The 23,090-nt window shown below is 34.8% G+C and overlaps 1 protein-coding gene across 2 annotated transcripts in view; it reads left to right on the forward strand.

Moving 5' to 3' along the window:
* The window catches only part of CDH7 (cadherin 7), a 79,039-nt gene that overhangs the window by 38,111 nt on the left and 17,838 nt on the right, over positions 1-23,090 (forward strand). Inside the window, exons 3-7 of one of the 2 annotated variants that reach the window (XM_054191173.1) lie at positions 919-1,213; positions 8,479-8,598; positions 10,887-11,054; positions 12,376-12,563; positions 21,834-22,087. In XM_054191173.1, coding sequence (XP_054047148.1) covers positions 919-1,213; positions 8,479-8,598; positions 10,887-11,054; positions 12,376-12,563; positions 21,834-22,087 — 1,025 coding nt within the window. The remainder of the gene's footprint in view (positions 1-918; positions 1,214-8,478; positions 8,599-10,886; positions 11,055-12,375; positions 12,564-21,833; positions 22,088-23,090) is intronic. The other variant, XM_054191174.1, reaches the window with a different exon arrangement.

Consider the following 23,090-nt stretch of genomic DNA (forward strand, 5'->3'; position numbering starts at 1 on the left):
TGATATCCAGATCAATTATGTTTCTGATATAAGTTTGAAAAGTATTTGAGAATTGTTTGAGTCTGTGTTCTGTAACAGGAAGGTGAGACTCAGTAAACATAAAAGACCTGCAAGACCTGTGGAATCTTGCTCTGTAACTTAAAATAGCTTGCGTGATGAGGAAGAAAGTTTCTGACTGAAAATCTGTCTTCCAATTCGAATGGAAGATACATTTGGACCTACCGGGGTACATTGGTTCTGTGCCTGCTACAAGTAGTCCTAAGGAAGTTGCACCTGACACTTGATACTGTATAGTTCAGGCGGTGCCAGGACACTTCTCAGCCTTTCTTAGGTTCTGCATTTTTCTGAAATTAGATAATGGAAAAGAAGATATGGAAGTGAAGTTACTGGCAATCTATCAACCAGGCCGTATTAATTAATTTGATGTGTTTTACTGCTCTACACAGTAAACAGTATAAAATCAGTATGTTGTTTCCCATATGTGCACTGGAGTAAACACACATGGACATTAAGTTTATCGTGATATTTGTTTGAAGTCTCACCCTTCAGTAGGATAATAAGCTGGAACCAACAATGTAGTTAAATTCAGGTAGGAATAAAATCACGGTTGTAATCATATGTGCACATGTTTGTATGTGTGGCTATACAAAACACTGTTATGAGAAGACCATAAGACAATATCAAATGCATGTGAAAATGAGATTGTTTTCAGGACAGAATGAAATTATCTTGCTCGAAAGAGCAAGCTGAGAGATTCTAATGGTTGTTCACATGCCGCGCACGATAAACATTCAGCTTATCTTTCCAAGTACAATAAAATTTCATGTACTACTGCTCGACATAAGAATTATTTTTACATATCTCCATGCCACTGACTCTCTTGTAAGTTAATCTCATCTCTCATCAATTTTTCACCAGCTTCACTCTGATGTTGATAAAGGAGATGGTTCCATCAAATACATCTTGTCAGGCGAAGGGGCAAGTTCCATTTTCATTATTGATGAGAACACGGGGGATATTCATGCTACAAAGAGGCTGGATCGAGAAGAGCAGGCCTACTACACGCTCCGAGCACAAGCACTAGATAGGCTGACTAATAAACCCGTGGAACCAGAATCTGAGTTCGTCATTAAGATTCAGGACATCAATGACAATGAGCCAAAATTTCTGGATGGTCCTTACACTGCTGGAGTTCCCGAGATGTCTCCTGTGGGTAAGTGCAAAATACACTGTTGGTGTTCTGGGAAATGTGTTCCTATTGCCTTTTTAAAAATTTCATTATTTTTTTACTGTATCGCACTAAGCTACTTAATTATCTATGAGGCACCTGCAACAGTTAGATATTTCAAGACTTAACTGGAAATAACATGCTAGATTAAGTACTTACCCTTTCAAAAATGTTGTGAAACTCAAATAGGTATGTAGGGATTCAGATAAGCATTTTATGGTGTATTTCTCATTCCAGTGCCCAGAGGCTTTGTTTTGTAATTCTCATTAACAATAATAAGTTTCACACCTATGCTATGGTACTCAGAGGTGATAATACATGATTTTGTTCAGACAAAGCCCCTTCTTAAAAAAAAAAAATTAAAATTCCTGCTAGTGCATAGCATAATTTTTTTGTTAAGTGTTGCATATATAAGTAACAGTTTATTGTATATCTTTTCTAATACTGAAATACAGGTCTCTGGAAAATATATGCAAGCAGCAGGGACTGAGGTACAGCTTGAGATAGTTTCAAAATTCCAGTGGCATCAGAGAAAAATGTCTTTTAGAGGCTTCAAACCCTCTGGTGGAAAAGAAGAAATGCTAATTTTTCCTGAGTTTGAATTAGGGAAGAATTTCAACATCAAATCCACTATCTCTTCATTTTAAAGAGACTGAAATCTCATCTGTTGTCAGGTGCCAGTGTTCCTTTGGAAGCTGACTGATTTAGACCAGATAGGAGTTTCGCCTGGAGATATTTTGATAAATTTTCCTTTAATTTGAAATCAGAAATGCAAGCATAAAGCTAAAAAAAACCAGAAGAACTTAATCTACTTCAGTGGAAATATGCGTATGGGAAGTCTCACTTCAGGTTAAGAGAGTGATTGAAGTTAGGATTTTCTTTGCTTGACTGATTTTAAACCATATCAAAATTTGATACTCTTACAGTAAGATCGCCCATATAGAATTTGCTATAGTTTCCTCACTATCACCTCCTGTATTTTTGGACGTCAAATGCCTCTAAATTAGATCTAGAGAGAGAAAAAGAATCTTTCCTGCTTAAGTGCCCTGCAGCGATCGTTAGTCAACATTGCTGTTATATTTGAAACTCAGCTTAAGAGCCAATAAGAGATAAGTAAAACATTGCTAATGAGTTTTGTATTTATTTATTTTACTAAGCAGTAAGCATAGACACTCTTTCTCATTTGATACTTGGCTTTTGTTCATTGTCACTCAAACACTATGTGGATGACTGAAGAGGCAATAGTAGTAGCCTTTTGGGGAGCATCAAGGAGGAGATGAGTCATAATGCATTGCTGAGAACTTTTTACTGCTGTGCTTTGGAAAAACAGAGATAATCTAAGACCATAAAACCTAAATATTCAGCACTTCAAAAATATGTTCTGTAAAAAATATATCCTTATTTTAAATTGGTGTTTTATTTTAGAATTAGGTTATTTAAGTGAGCTGTAGCATACAGCAATGATTAAATTTTTGCACCTTTGTCTTGTGCAATATCTCCACATTTCCCATTTGCATGAGTTACCTCTGTCTTGTCCTGTGCTGGCATATTGACCTATGAACAGCTACTACAGATATATGAGGTTTACTTGCACACACAAACCCTTGCCTCTACCCCTCACCCGTGCTCCATTTGTTCCAAAAATATATTGGGAATCAATCTGTGGGGAGTGCAGAATGTGCAGTGGAAAACATAAGGACTATTTTTAAAAATGAGCTGCTTTCGCATATTTTGCTGAATCTTTACCACATAAACAACTGAAAGAAATGTATGGGAGAGCCCATACAGACTGCAACACCAAATACACAGTTAACTTAGGTGGAATATTGCGCAAAATTATTAACTGAGACTTTTGCACTCTCAGGGATTTGTGTTGACTAAGGGCGGTTTCATTTTCATGAACTTCCTGAAACTGTACATTTTAAATATCTTCATGGTTTGTATCACACAACTATTGAATACTGCATTGTTACTGAATTAAGGATTACTGCGAAATGCCTGTGTGGCACTTGTCTTACATAGTCACATTGATTCATAGTTAATTCGTATAACACAATTTTTAATTAATCACCTAGAGCATTCATGAAATATTAAGAAGAAACAAAGTATCTCTCTCCTATTTTATTTAAAATTATATCCGACAAGGATTTTTAATTGGATATTACACAAAATGAAAGAGATCAGAGGATTATAAACCCAAATTAACTATAAAACTAGGAGAACTATAACCTTTAACCTAAAAGGTGGTTATGCAAGTATAATGATTCTGTATTTTATTTGACAAATATTTTAGGACATTATCTAAGGCTAATTGAAGTCAATCTTTTCTATTATTTGAAATGACTTCGGGTCAGGTTCAAATTATATTTGGGTCAGGCCCAATTATATTGATTATCCTGGATAGGATAAATATCTTGATGGCTTGTAAATCTGTTCATAGCAAAACCCTCAAAGATATAGCTTGTCTTAGAATCATAGGGCTTTTTTTTTTTAAAGTATGTCTCTTACTTAAAAAATCTAGCAGTGTTATATTTCAAACAAAAAGATTGAAAATTATAGTTAAAAGAGTATTAAAAGAGTGTTCCTGTGATGTTGACCAGAAAAATAGCTGATGTTAGATACAGATCTGTTTGGCTTATTGCCAAGGGAACTGAGGATAAAAATTCCAATACCCAACATCGTCTTGGTTTTGTTTAATCTTCTCTACTCTCCAGACATATCAAGAGCTTTGCTTGTTGCCCAGCACAAACATAACTACATTCTTGCCAAACTTATTTCTGATTGAGATGGATGAAATCATTTGATTTCTATACCAAAGGGAAAAAAAGAAAAAAAAAAAAGCTTTATGTCATGCATAAATCCGGTACAAGCGGGTAGTGACCCAAGTGAAGGAAACCTATGGTGGCTGTGGGAGGAGAGGGAGGAGGTGGAGAAGGTAGAATCGCCTCCAGGTGCTGTCTCTCCCCCTTCCCACTCCTGGAGGGGAAAGGCTGTGGAGGCACTGCTGCACCAGCTCTGCATGAGGGCCAGTGGCAGAAGCACAGGAATACCAGAGCAGAACCAGGCCAGGCTGTTGCATGTAAAGATTAAGCAGGTATTATGGATAACTTGATAGTAAAGGTGTTTAGTATTTCTAGTAGCAGTTGATATCATGTAGAAATATGATGCTGTCATGGAATTTTTTTGTGTATTACACATATTCCACATCATTAATTAATATCAGTTAATGCCTTGAATAGCTCACTGCCTTTAAAGGTCTATTTTTAATTTGTTAATGTAGCTACAGTTCAATTGATAAAGGCTTGTGCAGTTCCAAAAACAAGCATTTGTTATGTTCATCTTGTTTTAGAAACCAATTTTCCCTTAAATGATTTCACCAATGTTAAAAACAGAAGTAGCACAAGAATCTCTCATGCAAAGTCCTTTAAAAGCTTTGGTAAAATACTACAGAAGTTGCTAGCAAGCTTTTTAAAAGCTCTGTGCAGAGGTTTCTAAAGCAATAAACTCAGATTTAAAAAGGATCCCTTTGAAGCACCTCCAACTCAAAATAAACTTCAGCAACCAGTTTACCTGTATCTGACTCTATCACAGAAAAGGTTGATCTCTGCAACGTGTTGGAATCATTGCTGAATCTTGGCTTGCATAAATTGAAGTACAAAAAACATTCTAAACTTAAGATCCTCTCTGCAAAAACTCCTCCCTTCCTTTTGCCCTAATATCGGAACTTAAATAGGTCAAGTTCTCAGATTACTGCTTAAAGGTTAGGTTAAGAATGATAGCTTAAACATTTTGAAAAAAAAAAAAACCAGAAATCTGTGCCAGCCACACAAACTTCAGTGTGCTATTAGCTATTATCAGTGAAGAAATATGCGGAATGCCCTTTGATTAGTAGCACAGATTTTCCCTCAGTATTTGCTGTAATTGCTGAGGAAGTTCATGAAGTTGCTACATGTAGAATTCTGTTTAATGGACTGATATTGAAACTTTGCTACAAAGACATAATTATAGAGAAAAATAATTGGAGAGGAATCCATATCTGAGAGTGAAGAACATTTTTTCAGTAAATAACCCTTTTATTTTTTTCAACCCATATCAGATAAACAAACTCTAAGAAATATTTAAAGTTGTAGTTGTGAAGCTACAGGTTATACCAAGTCACTAATGAAAGTTTGAGGTAAAGTTAGTGTCCTGTTTACACCTGCAGCCTAGGGCTCTGAATAGTGCTGCCATAACCAAGATTTATTGGGACACTCATTTTGTTGGATGGAGTGAAGATGTGATGCCGTTTGTTGACTGTCCCATGTTACCTCTAAGTCCTAATTTTGGACCCGTGTATGACAGCTGACCGCCTGTGTTATGAGGTAGGGCAAAGTGTTCCAGAATAAAAGAAAGACTTAATTTCAGTGCAGAAACACAAACTCTCCTTTTGTAAGATGACGTAGTTGGAACTGCGATGCAACTACCCATTTTTCCTCAGCCTATGCGTTTATTGACTACCCATAAGTATTCATAGAGCTTTACTCTACAATTTTTTGAGGAAAATAAGCATATGAACTTGACATCAATCTATTGCAAGAGTAATTAGGACAGCTCTGTGTTGCAGTGATCATCCTCTGAAGGAATTACTATTCTTCAAGAGAAATCTGCTTCCTCTGGAAAAATCTTTGGAAACTTCACATGCTGATCTTTCCATGCATTATGTTTCCTTGGAACTGATTTTTTACATGTAGGGCTTTTCACATAGTTAGCATACCTTATGTTAGCTTGCATATTCTTTTAAAAAGCATATTGTGCAGAAGTGTCCCTCTTGGCATGGGACTGCTGGAAGCTCAAAGTTTTTTGTGTGCAACTAGTAAAGAAATAACGACAACAGCAGTTGTTTTAAAAGATCTTTCCCCCAGCTGAGAGAAGTTGATTAGCACAAGGGGACTAGAAAAGTATCATTGTTTTTTTGGTTGCTAATTGCACTCCAGTGGGACAAGCGCATAAATATTTGGTATTAGATTTTCTACCTAAAATAAATTTTTTCTAAAGGAACTATGTGTTTTAGGAGAGAACCAGTTACATTCAGATAATAACAGTATTCATCTCACACAATGTAGAGGGTTTATTTGCTACATCAATAGATTTTTACAGCAAACAAGTGCCTCTAAGCTTGTAGGATTTCCAAAATGTCTGTGTTGAGGTTACAGAGCCTGTAATTTCTTTGATCTTGTATTGGTTTGGAGTCCTTGAAAGCAACAAGAGGAAGGAGCAAAGACGTAACTGTGTGTGAGGTTTATAAGCACTTTTGCCAATATTTGCAGACATTGTAAGCTTCATTGGCAGGGCTTAGGGACTTTGTAAATGTGGTAAGCCTGACTTTCAGAAAGAACACAGGATGTCAAATAGTCATTATGATACCCTTGTACTCAAAAGCTGGAGAGACTCTGGCAAGTTTAAAATAGGTCCCTGTATGAAATTACATTATAGAGTAATCTGTAAAATCAGTTTGACATACTGAATCAAAGCTCTTAGTTACTGGTGAACAGAAAATTGATGTATTTTAAGTCCCATAACTGATAAATGACTTGATGGATTAACTACCAATTTTCTTTTTAAAATTTCCATCTACTTAATAGTTGCACGTGAAATTTCAGGTTCAGAATAACCTTTTCCCTGTCCAAAAATATTAGACAGTTCACAAGAGAGAAAAATTGCATTTAAAATAGAATTGCAATCATAATACTTTGTCATGGATACTTCAGGAAAAGAGACCAAGAATGTGGGTTAGCTAGGCCATAACTTAAGTGAATAAAGTTGTCTTAAGAACGAACATTTCTGGTCAGAATTCACTCAAACAGGTCCAATCTTTTGCAATCTGTACCATTTTATGGAGGGCTGCACTTAATCCTTTCTCTCTCCAAAACTGCAGCCTTGTCCCAGGACCCATTTTTGATCCATGCCTTAACTGAGAATTAAAAAGCTGAGGAAAATGGATGCGGGATGTACTATTTCAAACAGAACTTTGTTCCACCCACTTCCTGAAAAAATCCAAATAAAACTGACCAGAATACAATTTATATTAAATTCACGCTGGACAGCTGTTACTGCAGTTTGTTCTTAAGGAGTGGTTCCTAGACTTGCTGCTCTCATTTTCGCATGTTAAAAATGTGTTCATTTGGAGAATGAATACTCTCTTTAACAAATGCTTGTGTCTAAATCCAGTTTATGAAGGAATCTGATCCTCCATTGAAGACCTTTACTGGGCTTCTGCCAAATTGCTACAATATTAATTTGCAACATCACCTCCAAATGGGTCCCTGGGCTATTCAATGGAAGGTCTCAATGTTCCAGACAATCTGCTAGTGAGAAAAAAAAAATCCTTTCTGGCTATCAAAGGCTGGTGACCATGGCCAAGGTCCTGGCTCCCAAGTGTTGTTTTATCTTGCTCTCAGCATACATCATGGAAGCTGCTGTACAGAACAAAAACAAATGGGAACTGACATGGAGAACGTAATGAATAGAATGATATCTTTACAAAATATATCTTTCTTTCTAGCCACTTAGACATTTTGCTTTCTTATTCCTGTCAACATAGAGATGTTTCTTGCTGAAGAAATGTTTATGCCACAGATTATTGCCACGACTGATACTAAGGTTTTGCAGATTATTGAAGGAAATGAGTATTTTTAAAAGAAATTTAGAGACAGCTCTCACCATTTTTTTTCTGAGATGAAACAGGAACTCTTCATCCATCTTTTTATAAAAGGGTAAATAATTTTATAGGCTAAAAGTAATGTTATATATATACAATTATCAAAATATATAATGCTTATATGCATGTATATTTAAATCTCCAATTACTCATTACAATTTTAGCATGCAGACTTCTTTTCAAAGGGGAACTATTATAATATTTCTTACTTAAGTGTACTTCAGGCATCACCATCGTTTAGGAAATATTGTTCACATACCTCCACCAACCAAAGGCAGAGGTAGAGATGGCAAGCTACTGAGTGAGATGGTTTTTATTGCTGTGAGTCAAAGGCTGAGACTATTTGGGAAGCTGGAACACAGTAATATCTGATACTACTTACTGGTTCACAAAGAGGACCTTATACTCTAAGCTGGATCAGCATGGAAATGATGAACAGTAGTGAAAAACCCACCTCTCACTGTTACAGATATATATTGGCAAAGCATGTTGTATAAGTGTAGTTCAGATTTTTGGATCTTTTATGTACAACAGTCCATTAAACATTTTGCAGGTACCTCTGTGGTTCAAGTGACAGCCACTGATGCAGATGATCCTACTTACGGCAACAGCGCTCGAGTGGTTTACAGCATATTGCAAGGACAACCTTACTTTTCTGTGGAGCCAAAAACAGGTAACTTTCCATAAACTGTCTGCAGTAATGCTGACAAAAAAGAAAACGTCCATTAAAACTTGCTGGAAATTTATTAATGTGGTCTCTTTGCTAATTGAATACATTTGGATTTTGTTGATCTTTTAATCTCTTATTCTTCAGAATAAATTATGAAAACCGCACACCTGAGCGATGTCACAAGCAGGCATTGCTGGAAAGGGGAATTTTTATTTTCTCAATCTAACAGTTTCCTGGTCTGCTTCCTGGTGCTGTCTTTCTGATCAATGAAAATTTCAAGATGCTGTGACCAAGGCTTTTTTGCCAACATCTTTTTTAGAAATATCTAAATGTCACACAGCCATATTTCCTTAACAATAGATTTATGGCATGATCACAGCTCCATTCTACGTTTTAAACTGAAGTTTTGTTGTGGTAAATATATATTTTCTTTATTTGTTTGAAGAAGAAAGCACTGTGCTTCCTATCCTTATCTGATATAATATTATACTGCCACTTTCAAAACAAATTAATGGTTGAACTTTTTTTTTTACTAATTTGATTACATTTTGTGAATATTTTAAGCCACAACAAGATGGAACCTTTAATCCTCTGTTGGTTTAGTAAACATTACCCTTTCTAGTGTATCATTTCACAAAGCAGGAAAATAAGTTCTCACTCAGCTCAGTTCAGTTCAGTTTGGTGCCTGAGCTTTCACTTACACCAACATGGAGAAGAGTTCAAATATTAATTTCAGAGACAGACTAGTTGAGACAAAAGAGAAACAAACTGTTTACTTTATTTATTGTAAACAATCTGTGATGTGAATCGGACCTGAGTCCTAATGCTATGACCAAAAGGTCACACTATTTAACAACATCTACATTTCTGGAAATAAGTACTATAATTATCTTTGTATTACAAGAGGTCCATCCTCAGCAGAGATAGATAGCACTTTCTTTTTCCCCACGTGTGTGATTTATAGTAGTTTTTCTCTGTCTCTCTCTCTCCATGTATATGTATGTACAGTATATTGTAATAATGACTGCAGACAGCTTTTCAACAATAATATGGTACTTTCTGCTAAATAAAAATTTTTGAAGATTCCGGCTAAAATGTTTGCATAGATTTTCACTTTGATGTGATACTCAAATTTCCTGTGTGCATGACAATTAACTTCCAAATGATTGGTTAACATTGCCAGACAATTTAACTATGACAGAAAAACAAGCAGTCCAGAAAAAGCAATGTAGAAACAATAACATTTTGAAATTGTATGCTAATTTTATTTTAACATGTCTTGTAAAACAAGTGAAATAGTACCAGATAGTCTGTTTATGAAATAAATGTTTCAACCCAGAGATGATTAATGACAAGTCCTGCATTCATAAGGGAAGAAAGAAATAAAACTCTAAACATTCAACAAATTTCAGATGAAGAGATATGTGTCCCAATGTGCCTCTCCTTTATTTAGTTTGTTTATGTTTCCTTTGCTGCTGACACTAAGTGCTGGTGGAGTAAATGGCTGCTTCTCTGGAAATCAGAGTTAGCGGCTGTACTGTATACTGAGCATGAAATATTCATAAAGTCATCACTTTTTAAGGAGACACATTTATTTACTGATCTATATCAACAAAACTGAAAGGATAAAACATGGAGCTTTTAATTTCAAATCAATTACCTACAAATTGCATGCAGATCATCAAATAGATATAACAAAAATTACTTCAGATATTACATTATTTCCATTAATAATAAAAAATCTCTTAATTACACTAACACTTTAGAAGTGGATATTGTTAAAACAAATATATGGTAAAATAAGATAATTTCATATATATGCAGAGTGTGGAATGATATCAATATTAGTAAGAGGTTATGTTGTGAAGGGCTATTCAAAACACCATGAAATGAATCTTGACCTTGGAATCTTAAAAATGAATGTAGAATATTCCGTTCTTCCTAGCTCTAAAAGAGTGGGAAATCAAACACAGAAGATGATATCTTCCAGGGAAGGGAGTGTTCACCAATACCTTATGAATTCTACAGTTCAGGGAGAAAATATTCAGAAAAAACAGTCATAGATGACATTACCCAAAGAATCTAGTACTAAATAAAAATTGGTGGGTTTTGGTGACTACTTAACATAAAGTTCTAGTATGTCAGTTCAGCTCCTAGTCAAAACTGTGATACTAGTCTTTAAATTAATTCTTTCCTCTCGTTGCAATCTGCTGTTCCATTTAAAGGCAAAGTCAGTTTTCACAGTAACGTATTTGCTTGTGCAACCATTGACATATCTTGTTTTGCTGCAGGTGTTATCAAGACTGCCCTTCCAAATATGGATAGAGAAGCCAAGGACCAATACCTACTAGTTATTCAGGCAAAGGACATGGTTGGGCAGAATGGTGGATTATCAGGGACTACATCCGTAACTGTCACCCTGACTGATGTTAATGACAACCCACCCCGCTTTCCACGACGTAAGTCACTTAATAAAAACATGGCTTGTAATATTATTTCTAAACATTACTATTTTCTTTACACATGCTAGTCCTGAAAAAAATGAAAGTGCTCAGCTTCTGTGTTAAGTACTTTAACAATCACTGACAGCAGGGCATATAATAATAATATAATTATATAATACTACTAATAATAATTATTATTTTTACACTGGAAGAATCTTTTATCTTTACCTAATATGTTTCGGGGACATTTAGTAATGTATTTTACTTTCTCTCTATGAATAAAAAGACAAAAAAAGATACACCTTAATAGACATTTGTCTCTTGCCAGTTGACTTGATGATGCGTAGTTCTTTAACTTGACTCAATCCTTCATATTCCTTTGGCATTTTAGCAGAACTCTCTTGTGCATACAGTGTTTCCTGAGGAGTTAATTACGGAAGAGCTGGAAAGTCATCTTACCTTAATTTACTTTCTTTGAATAAGGTGGCTCTCATCCTAACCAAAGAAAGGACTACACAGTTGCACACTCCAACCTGAAGAGCTCAGTTTATTAATAGCATTCTGCCTGGGGTGCTTTTATCTTTAAAAAAAAAGAAAAGTATTGCTAAGTAGAATTAAAATAATGTGAAGAATATATTCACATTCACTACAACCTCACCTCCGATGACTTAAAAAATAGATAATAGATTTCCTGTTATTTCAAGCCACCAACTGCTTGAAATAATAATACAATAACTGAAGTTATTTTTGAAGGTGAGGGTGTTATTGGCTACACACTGCATTCAGATACCCTTTTGACAACATATATATCATTTTCTACTTGAATGAAAAATCTGGAATTTTCAAGAAGCAGATGGTGCACTTACTGTTAAAGAAATTAATATATATATATAAGTTTCTAGTCATTTTCAGATTGCAAACTGACAAATCAAGATACAGAGCTATAAAAGAATAGGAGTTTATATAGATATTATTTGACTTCCTTTTTTTTCCTCTTTGTGGAAAACAAGGTAAAGAAAATCCTGCATTGGAACTCCATAGCAGGAATTCAGCTTATGATTTACACTTAAGCTTTCAATTTTGTTTTTGCGTCTTTGCCTTGTACTTCTCTTGTCATAGGAAGAAATTATACCCATAGTATTTCAAGTAGAGTTCATCATAAGGAAAACCTTGCAAAAAAAGGGCAATTCTATTTTAAACTTGACATATTCTGTTAATCTGAGTAAATATTCAAGTGTGTGATTTAAAGGAAGGTAGAATTTAAGGAGGCTAGATTTTTTTTTTTAGCCTACAGTCCCAGAAGACTCTAAATTCATTAGATTTTTAAATTTCACAGGATCATATCAATATAACGTCCCAGAGTCTTTGCCAGTGGCTTCTGTGGTGGCCAGAATAAAAGCTGCAGATGCAGATGTGGGACCTAATGCTGAAATGGAGTATAAGATTGTGGATGGTGATGGTTTGGGAGTATTCAAAATTTCTGTTGACAAAGACACACAGGAGGGAATCATAACAATTCAGAAGGTAAGACTGATTTTTCTCAATGATTCTGTTTGGTTCTGTGTAAGATGAGGGTAGGCAATGAGAATATGAGCTTCTGTTTCTAAGAGCCTTAACTGCTGTAAAAGTGTCCACTGCCACATTTCATCTTGACGTCAGTGTGTGCGTGCGTGTGTGTGTGATTTTGAGCTTTTTAATGACTTACACTGAAAATTCTTGTGGTTTTTTTTTTTTTTGTCAATAGCTGTATTGTTTCGATGAGTTTTTTTTAAAGATGCTGCACATACAAATTTGGATAAGAATCTAAGCTTTAGTCTTTTTTGTCCTTATATTAAAGAGAAAATGTGAAAATATATCTTACAGTAAAAATGTACACTCCAAATACAAAATGGAATCCAAAAATAATTTAAAAAAAAATATTAAAATCTAGTTGTCTTTGTCTGATGTTGTTTGGTCCAGAAGACACATATTACTAATGTTAAAATGATGTATCAGTAAGAATAGTTGTTTTATAAAATAATATATTACAAAAAATATTATTTAAAACCAGGAAATATTTAAAGAGTTTTTTTCTTCTTAGCTTTCTGTATGTAAAGTTAGAAAATTAATATTTTAAAATTGAAAAATCATGTTTATATAAAATATTTAAACTCAGAATTGTTACCTTGCTACAACACATTTTAAAGAGTAAACATCTACAAAATAAAAGTGTAGTGAAATATTTTTCAAGAAAATTTAAATTTTGAGGAGAACAGGACAAAAGCCCAATACCTAAGATAGAAGAATCTCTTCTCATATAATTTCATGCTCTTATATGTGAATGCTTGACAATGATAATGCTGAATCTATGGCCTTATCTCTGCTAAGCACTTTAATACCCACTAAAATGTGGCCTGATATTTTAAAATATGTGTGAGTAATTTCCTGAACAAGTACTTATATTTGTAGTTAATATGATTCCATAGCAAATTTTCCTCCCTCTATACTCTTTAAACTCTGTAAACTTCACCTAATAGTTGTGAGGGGTTTTTGTGTTTGGTTTTGTTTTGTTTTGTTTTGTTTTTTTCCCTTCCTTTAGCATATAAATTCCTTTCTAAAGCAATATAAAACTTCAGTAACATTTCTCCTTTGAAAAAAGTTAATACTGCATAATGTTGCAAAGCAATGGGCTAATTCTCTAACACCCTGAACACCTACTGAGAGCTGGTAAGCATCCATAGATGTCATAGCAAATGGGGGATGTTTAGCACCCATGAAAGGTCAGGCTCTAATATGTGTAATGTGAATCATCTTTTTTCAAGACAAAATCATCTATCTTAGGCTTCTTGCAAACTGTTCTAATTTCTGCTTAGCACATTTGAAATACAAATGATGAAAACTTCATCGTCTCTTTGTTCAACAGCCAAATTCAATGTGGCTCCTTCAGTTTGCTTGTTTAAGGTTTTTAAGTAAAGATGTGGAAGATATATGCTTATCCTAGAGGGAGAGCATTTATCAGTGCCACAGTGACTAACACTGAATCAGTCGGGGGTTTCAGCAATCTAATTTGACAACTGATGAGTTCATTTTAATTTTTAGTATGCTCTTGTAGTCCTGGTGTTTGTTCCTGGAATATCCTGATTCCAGTGTTGTACAGTGGACCAAATAACTGTCATTTGTTATTTTTATAATCACTTTAGCTAGGGAGCTGAATTGGACTTTTCATTACTGAACATTTATCCTGAGAAGTGCTCCATGAAATAGCTATTGGACTACATTAAAAAGGTTACAAAATTTCAACCTGATGAAATGCTCTAATGTGCTAATCATTTTTAAACCTAGATGCTGCTATATTTTGACACAAGAATTCAGACTTTTTTCTCTGCAGTGTTAGAACTTTTCTCTCGTTTTCCTGTTGTTATCTGGTTAGTTTCCTCTGCCATACCCAAAGGTGAGTATCCATGATGAAGGGCACCTCCCAAACCTCTGGATGCCCTTAGCTCTTCATTTGGACTCCAGGGAACTTGGTGCCTTGCCCAAGGGTGAAAGATCCTCCCTGCCAACCCACCAGAGAACTAGGGTTGGGCTAGGAGGGAAGAAAGTAAGCAAAGAGCTCAAGCACAGTGGCTAACAGGCAACTGCACCTTGTTCTTCTCTGGAGGACATGTACATATAAGGCCATTAATGACAGTGTATGCAGGTTAAAGGGTATTCCACCACTAAACCTTACCTGACAGATCACTATGGATTTGGGCAGAGGTTATGCCTGCATGATAATGCGTGCTTGTTAGTAAGGAATCAGTGGAGAAATTAAGTCTGTGGCCTAGAATCCATCTAAACATTTTACGATCAGGCACATGATGTTCTGTACACCTCTGAGTGCAATTAGCTTGCTCTTTCTCATGCCCCTGAAATTAGCTGAGGCATTGAGAAACAGCTCAGCCTCCAAACACATGCCCATCATTTTAAACTCGTGTGTATTTATATGCTCAGATGACATGTCTGCATACACATCAAGCAGTGAAATGCCAAGGCAAAGACTTCTGAAAAGGCACACTTTGGTTCTAAATGAAAATGCATGCTTTTGCTTTGCATACTTTTGCTGCAATTGTACATACAAATCAGCAGGTCAGGCATGAAAATCACTACCAGTATCTCTGAGCAGCCGAAGGCACAGCTCCATTCATTTTTGTGCTGGGTGTTGTGGAGAAAGTTTGGCACCTGGTTATCGGAGTTCCACACACAAACTGAGGAATTCACATTCCATTTTTAGAAGGATAACCATTTTGACACAATTTGAAAAGTTGATATCTTCACTAAAAACTAAGACTTTTTCAACGCATAAGGAGCATCAAGTATAAAAAAAAAATTGTAAAAAAAATAAAAATTGAGACAAGTGAGATTTAAGAATTCAGTGAGCAAAGCAGGATTTTAGTATCCTCCAAGTGGATTGAATATGAAAGAAAATGTCCAAGAATCAGCAAAAATTGAAAAAAAAATCTATATATAAATTCAGGAAAATAAACTTTTTTGAAACAGAGAGATACCAATAATCGTGGTATTAGAAAAAGAAAAATGTTACATGGCTATGTATTTCCCAAGACTATTTTTCTATAATGGACTTGACTAATACATATATTGACTTGATAGGTGACAAAATTGGTAAATGAGATTTGAGCGTGTTTCATTTTTGATTTGGTTCTGTTTTTTTCCATGCACATTTGAAAACATTTCTTCTCTGCACCCAATGACACAGAGATTTCAAAACATCAAAAGTCAGCAGAAAAAAAATAATAATAATGCTTTTACTCTAACAGTGACATTCATCTAGATATGGAATGTATTCTTCCTTCATTTATACCTCTTCTGCATTGCTAAATCCAGATATCTCTTTGGCTTGCACAGTGTATTCAGGACGGATTTTTCTCTAAACTGTTTGAGAATAGTGCTATTTTTCAAATAGTGGTAGTAGTTCTGCTCATACTTTTTGTAGCCATGGCAGGACTGGGGATTACATGCTGCTGAACATGCTAGCATTGTTGCTGCCTAATGCCCAATGTTAGTATATACTAGCTACTAGACTAAACCTCAGTTCAGGGTAACATTTTGACAATAGACTGGTACTCTCATTTTAACTCCCTTGACCATATGCAATCGGACAAGGGAGGAATACTTTCCCCGTGTTTTCATCCATTTGGTCTTTATCCCTCCAAAGAGTAAAGAGTAGGATTGTACTACCTTATGCAGCACAACTGAGGAGCATGCATACTGTACCACTGTACAATATTTGCAGCTACATGGCTTTTCACACACTTGGGACATCTTATTTTCTTTTGTTCTGGGTAGGATGTCTGAATCAGAATTAAATGAATGAGACATGAATTTCGTGTATTCCAGTAAGTTGCCTAAATTCGTTCTAGACAAAGAAAAAAAAAAAAAAGACTTTTTCAAAATATTATTTGGGACAAGGACTAACTTTCGTTCATGAATTTATGGCTTAAATAATAACAAGAGGTTAAGTCTGGGTAGAATTTATTTTTTGTGAATTCAGCGAAGCTAGAATTTCATCTTATGACAGAAACTAGCAAAGACAGTATTGAACCATTTACTTGGTTGCTGGCACTAAAAAATAAAGTCTACCTTCTTCTGCAATATATTAACTGAATTCATTGACTGAATTCATAAGCAAAACATTTAGCCAGCATGTATCTAGTGCATAAGTTCTTTTTAGGCTGCCATGCTCTGTTTCCAACCTGCAATAGGTTGTGAAAAATGCTAGAAGACAAACTTTATTTTTGCAGAAGCTGTTATAAACAGCAAGTGAATGGGACGCATAAGCAGAGTTCAGAGCAGTATTCTCAGTTTAAAGGAAGGGTGGAAAAGTGGTGGGAAAAATAGGGGGTCTTTTCTTGTAACTAGTTATGTTCATACTATATGTTGCCTAGTACTTTCAAGTCACTGTGGAAATCTTCCCATTTTTTTCTTTTCCCACTTTCTCTTTTATTTAATAATAATAAATAAATGCAAAGTTTTCACTTGTCAAATGAAACAGAATAAAGCTCTTCCTTTATTTTTATCCTGTACAGAACAGTCTAAAGATACCACCTACTCAAACCATGCTAGAGTTCTGATGTTGCAAATAGTAGGAGAGTTTGGCTATTCTCCACCCTGTAGGCACACTCTTTGTAGTGAATTTTTAAGTAAAGCTAAATTAGATGTCTAAGTTACTTTTAAGTGGGATTTAGGAAAACATCCATCTTAGGTGATCTTTTCAGAAATGAAAAATATCTTGTAGAGTTTTTGAAAAGGAATTGGGCATTTATATTTCTTAGAAGTATTCCAAAATTTTATCCTGGTTCACACTGTGATTCAGTTCTCCATCTGTAGAGAAGGATCAGTTCCTTCCTGTGGTTTCATTTGTAATTTACATTCTGCTATGAGCGCTCCTTTAGTAAGAACTCAGATCATTTGCATAGCTACATTTCACAGTGGTGAGGGTGTTTGGAAGAAAAGTGTAATTTTTCTGAATGTACTGGAGTTTTAAAAACGTGTTGGGTTTGTCTCTGCAGTAGCAACCTTAGAACTGAAGAGAAATAAAAAAGGCCTCAAGGTATATATTTTATTATATGTATCATATGTGACTTTTTGGAAGGTTATGAGATCTGATTCAAGCAATTTTGAAGCCTATGGAGAAATTTTAGTGAACTTAAGTGGGGAAAAAAGGCCTGAAGACTCTATAGAGAGTCAGTTGTCATGTCTTACTGTAGCAAGTGACAAGCATTAAGATTTCCTATGGCACAGTTTTTGCCCACTTTGCCTTCATTTGTCCCCCCAATACACAGCCTTACCACCAATATCACCAATCAGTTTGAATGTAAAGAGGAAAAAATGTAAAAATAGTGTTGCAAAGTACTTTCTCATTGAAATTGACTGCTAAAAGATTATTCTAAAACCTGAGTTCATTCTAAGAGTAATACTAGCAATTATAAAAATGGGGGGTTTATGTGTAAGCTTTGGAGTGAAAAGCTATCTTTCTATTACTGTTAACATTTCACTTATTTTTTTATAACTAGAAAATTTTCTTTCAATTCTATATCAGAGTTTACAATGTAAGAACTTGAGGCTTCCATGGTTCCTTTGAGAGATAATGTGCATTTGTTTGATGTACTGCAGTTTTCAATATAAAACCTCAACTGGGCTTAAAAATGGGATTTTCACCTCTGAAAAGTACATTATTACAAGTTGCCATACAATAAAAACTGAACATTACAAAAATGGTCTTCTTGTGAATGATAACTTCATGTCCAGCCTCTCTAATGTAGATGACTTGTTTTGTAGTTTCCTAGACACCTTAAAAGAAAAAAAAAAAAAAAGAAATAGAAAGACCCCACAAACTCCAGATGAGATAAAGATGAATGGATCCTGCACAGGATCTAATCAGATAACACTAATGCACAGATATTAATGAAGCTGTCAAGCTCTATTCACTGTACTGAAGGACTGAGGTATACATTGTGCATTTAACCTTCAACACTGATGTAGTGATTTGTAGTCTGTTGACTTGGTATGTCATTATTGGAATCTTGTGCTTTTGTTAGAGCAGGAAATAATGAAGGCATGATCTGAAGGCAAGTTAAATAACGCTCTCTTTATAACAGACATCAGTGATAATTAGATAAGAAGAAAGAAAAAAAGGAAATCTTTTCAATTCACATTTTCAGTCTTTCATTAGTGTCTGTAGTATGCCATATCTTCATTATATTTTCTACAAATCGTTGAAACATTTCCAGTGGGTCACGAACTCCAGCATACTAATCATATCTTAAAGGTTTTGTTTATTTTCTTGTGTTATATTCTGCCTCAAAAGTTGGTACCTGTGCATTCACCACAGGAACTGAAGACGTGTGTCTTATAGAAACAGACCGAGGATGACTGTAGCTTTTGTCACACCCGTCAGGAGACAGACTCTGCCACAAAGAAATAAAACAAAGCAATATTACTGCCCCTGTATAACACAATAGCATCTGACGTTGTAAAACCCCTTTGCCAATCTATCCTTCCCTCTTGTAAACTCCAATTGTTGCCCACTGTATATGTATATATGTTAGATTTTTTTATTATTATTATTATTTATTTTTCGTTAACAAGGACACTTATAGCTTCTGGAAACTATCAGCAGCATTGGGTGCCAGAAGATATCTGAGGGATCCTAGGGCAGGATTCACGTTGCTGAAAGCAGATGTTTACATCTTCCAGTTATTGAGACACCCTTACTAGTGACTGCTGAAAAACAGGCATTCATAAGTAGACCAACTGATTTCTTCCCTGGAAAAATTTTGCTATACTTACAGGAAGCACCATATGGTGATTTTCTCAGATGTACTTGGCTAAGTTAGAGAAAGTGAAACCTTCATTAGTTTTGCATCCTATTCTGTGAGGAAATACCTTTCTAATGCAAGTGAGTTTTGTGCATTCCCTACTAACCTAACACTCCTGTAATCCAGTCAAATAAAGAATGATCTCTTTCTACATTACAAGAATGAAATACGATTTAAAAGTGCTTGTTGGCCTTTGTGATAAACATTCACATGGAAAACACGTTTTTATGATTTCAGTTATTGAAGTTCTAATTTAGTCTTCTTTAATCAATGGAATGACTTAAAAATAATTTAAATAATATTTCTTCATTATTTTGCTTAGTCTATTGAAGTTAAAATTTATATAATTTGTCCAATTACATATATTGTGCTCTATGCACTTTCTCTGTTAATCAGTATTTTAATAATCTCTTTTTTTTAGGATGACTGTGGTGTTGGCATTAGTATATCACAGGAAGCTATCTTGTCCACAGTCTCATTATACATTTCCATGTGTTTGATTAAGCACCACTGTAGTCTCAATCATACAATTTCAACAGATATCACTGATTAATGAGAATGAATTAGCCTTCTCTTCTCTGATGCATATTTTTGTACATTCTGACTGAAAATATGCTGTTTGCTAAAAGCTTCCTTTGTTTTTTGTGGTTTTATTTAGTTCAAAATACCTCATCCTTTTGTCTTTGACATTCTTTGGGTTATCATTTCTTTAGTTAACATGATGTTTTTATTATAAAATGAGAAATCTTAAGATATTTTTGTGCCTGGTTGTCTTCTCCTTAACCTCGCTGGCCATATCAGTTAATTAATTGTTATCACCACACAATATAGTTTCTGAGACATTTTTCGTCATACCTCAAAACAGGACACACCACGTTACATTTGCATTATGTCTGTGAGGTTTGTTTCATAGCACACATATTGTACTCAAAATATAAAACCAAAATTAAAATTGAAAACAATTGAACTTGCTTTAGTAATAAATAGTGACCAGTTGTAGCCAGTATAGCGACCAATATCCAGGCAACCTTTCTTTTAGGGCATGTCTGTATTTGGAGAGCTATGTATTCTACAGCTCTAATTCATTGTAAGAAGTGCTTGCATAACATGAGAATCACATGATTTTGCATTCAGAGAAACCTTTTGCTGCCACATATAATTTATAGAACTTCAGTGCTTTTCTGAGTGTTCTGTGTTGCAATTCATTTTTCATTTTTAAATCTAGACTGTTTACAACTGTATTGTAATGTCAGCATAATCGCTGACTTTAAGATGCTCATTTGGGATTTATCCTTCTGTAACTCGATGGAGAACTTAGACCCTTGCATTTGTAGGTCAACAGATGTGTGTTTCACCTCTGCTGCTCCTCTGAGTTGAGTACAGGAATGTTTTGCAGATGCTGTCAGACTATTTTCCAAGCACATTTCAGATCCCTATGATGTATGCAGAATGAGAACTGCAGAAAACCTTTTTTAATCTGTTTTATACACTTCAAATTATAGTTTGAAAAGATAGTTGAGTAACCATATTGCGGTTTTGGAGAGTTTTTGGGTCTTTTGTTGCTGTTCTTAATGATTAAAGTTGGAAATAGTTAGCTGGGTATTTGGTAAAATCTGACAAACTAGAGACTATAGATATAGGGTAAATGATGTTAATGTTAACATGATGCTTGCTTTCAATAACTGCCTGTGAGGTAAGATGAATTTTTTGCCTCCAAAATAATTTTCTTTATGGGACTGTCCTCCAGATCACAGATATCCCTTTAGGTGTGGCAGGTAATTTCTAATTCTAAAGCAGTACGTATTCCAAAAGAAACTATAATTTCATCAAAGAAAATTAAAGCAGAATGAAGGTGTAAAAAATTAATGTAATTTTTTTTTGTTAAACAAAACAAAACAATCTCCAAGCTGTATCTCAGTACAAAATATTGTCATATAAATAATGTAGCTTATCCAATTGCCACTTTTTCTACACAAATTTATACAGAGGTTGGAGTAATAATTGATGAGCCAACCTCAATGCTATCCAAAAAAAAAAAAAAAAAAAAAAAATTTCTGAATGAAGTGTTTTCACCAGTGAATATTTTACTGAGTTCTTATGTCTGGGTAGTATGACACATTGTATTTGACACTACCTTATATAAAATATGAATGAGACAAAAAAAAGTATTCATTCATGATGATGAAATAATGGGGCGAATTTTGTCCTCGCAGAAGTCACAAGAAGTTTTGTCATTAAAGTCATTCACTAGTGAGACACTGCAAAAAGTGTTTTGAGAAAGCTAAAAAATGAGGCATCAACTATACTCTGCCAATCAAATCTACTGGTTGGATACAAATGTCAAAGTTCATTTTGTACTTCCTGATAGTTCTAAGTGAAACTATTTTGTGGCAACATTACTGGATAATAAAATTTCCAAATAACTTTACCTGTATAGGAGCTGGATTTTGAAGCTAAGACAAGCTATACCCTGAGGATAGAAGCAGCCAATATGAATGTTGACCCTCGCTTCCTGAGTCTGGGACCCTTCAGTGACATGACAACAGTGAAGATAATTGTAGAAGATGTTGATGAACCACCTGTGTTTAATTCACGTTTGTACTCTATGGTGGTGTCTGAAGCAGCAAAGGTCGGCACTATCATTGGAACAGTGGCAGCCCATGATCCAGATGCCTCAAATAGTCCTGTCAGGTAATTATAAGATGTCTTAATTGTTTATTTATTTAGCCTTTGTATCGCAGTTGTTCATTTTGTTGAAGGAGGGTCTTTGGTTACACCAAAACCAATTAGTTAGCTTTTTTCCCTTGCAGAGGGAGATCGAGATGTTCTAAGACTTTGCATATTTTGACTTTTGTACTCCTGAATTTCCTAAAGAAATAATATATTTTAATATCTGTAAAACAAAGAAGAGAAGAGATGATATAATTTCAGGATTCCAAAGAAAAAAATCTCAACATATCATAGAATCGTAGAATCATTTATTTCTTTCTAAGTTTAGGGGAGTCTATTATTACCTAAAACAAGTTATGTTCTCTTAAATCAACCAGGACCTATATATATGTGTGTGTGTATATATATGTATGTAAAAAAATACACACATATGTGTGTGCCTGTGTGTGTGTGCATGCATAATGGTTTGTATTCTGCCAGCACTATGCACAAGAACATAATAGCACACAGACTCTTGCATGGTAAACCAGAGTTGAGGTCTGACAGAAAAAAAACCAAACCAAAACAAAACGCAGAAAAACTCTTAATGTGAGAGAAATAGATAGGACAAGTCCTAGTCAGGATGTTTAAAGGTAACTGTCTTTTGTCTTTTGTAAATATTGCCACAGCCAAATATCTTCTATTTGAATGGAAAGAGATAGGAGCCTTAAAACTGCCAAGGGCCTCTTCCTTTGTATTCAGTGTGTGAAGAACCTGCAAGTCTTGCACATTCTCATGTCCAGGATCATAAAAAAAAACATAAGAAAACACAAAGTATCCATCTTATGCTTGCCTGTATCTGAGGTTAAAGCTCAAGGAAAAGACTCACCACCTAAGTTAAACCAGTAATGAGTTACTTGTTACTTTTCTTACACAGAGTAGTAATATTATTTGTCAAAGGAACATGCAAAGGATCTAGAGTGTAATACTTCTGACTCAGGAATTTTGTGAACTTAAAGATCTGCAGGAGGAACAACACATACAC

This window comes from Rissa tridactyla, chromosome 2, assembly GCF_028500815.1.
Source record: "Rissa tridactyla isolate bRisTri1 chromosome 2, bRisTri1.patW.cur.20221130, whole genome shotgun sequence".
In the NCBI taxonomy this organism is placed as follows: domain Eukaryota; kingdom Metazoa; phylum Chordata; class Aves; order Charadriiformes; family Laridae; genus Rissa; species Rissa tridactyla.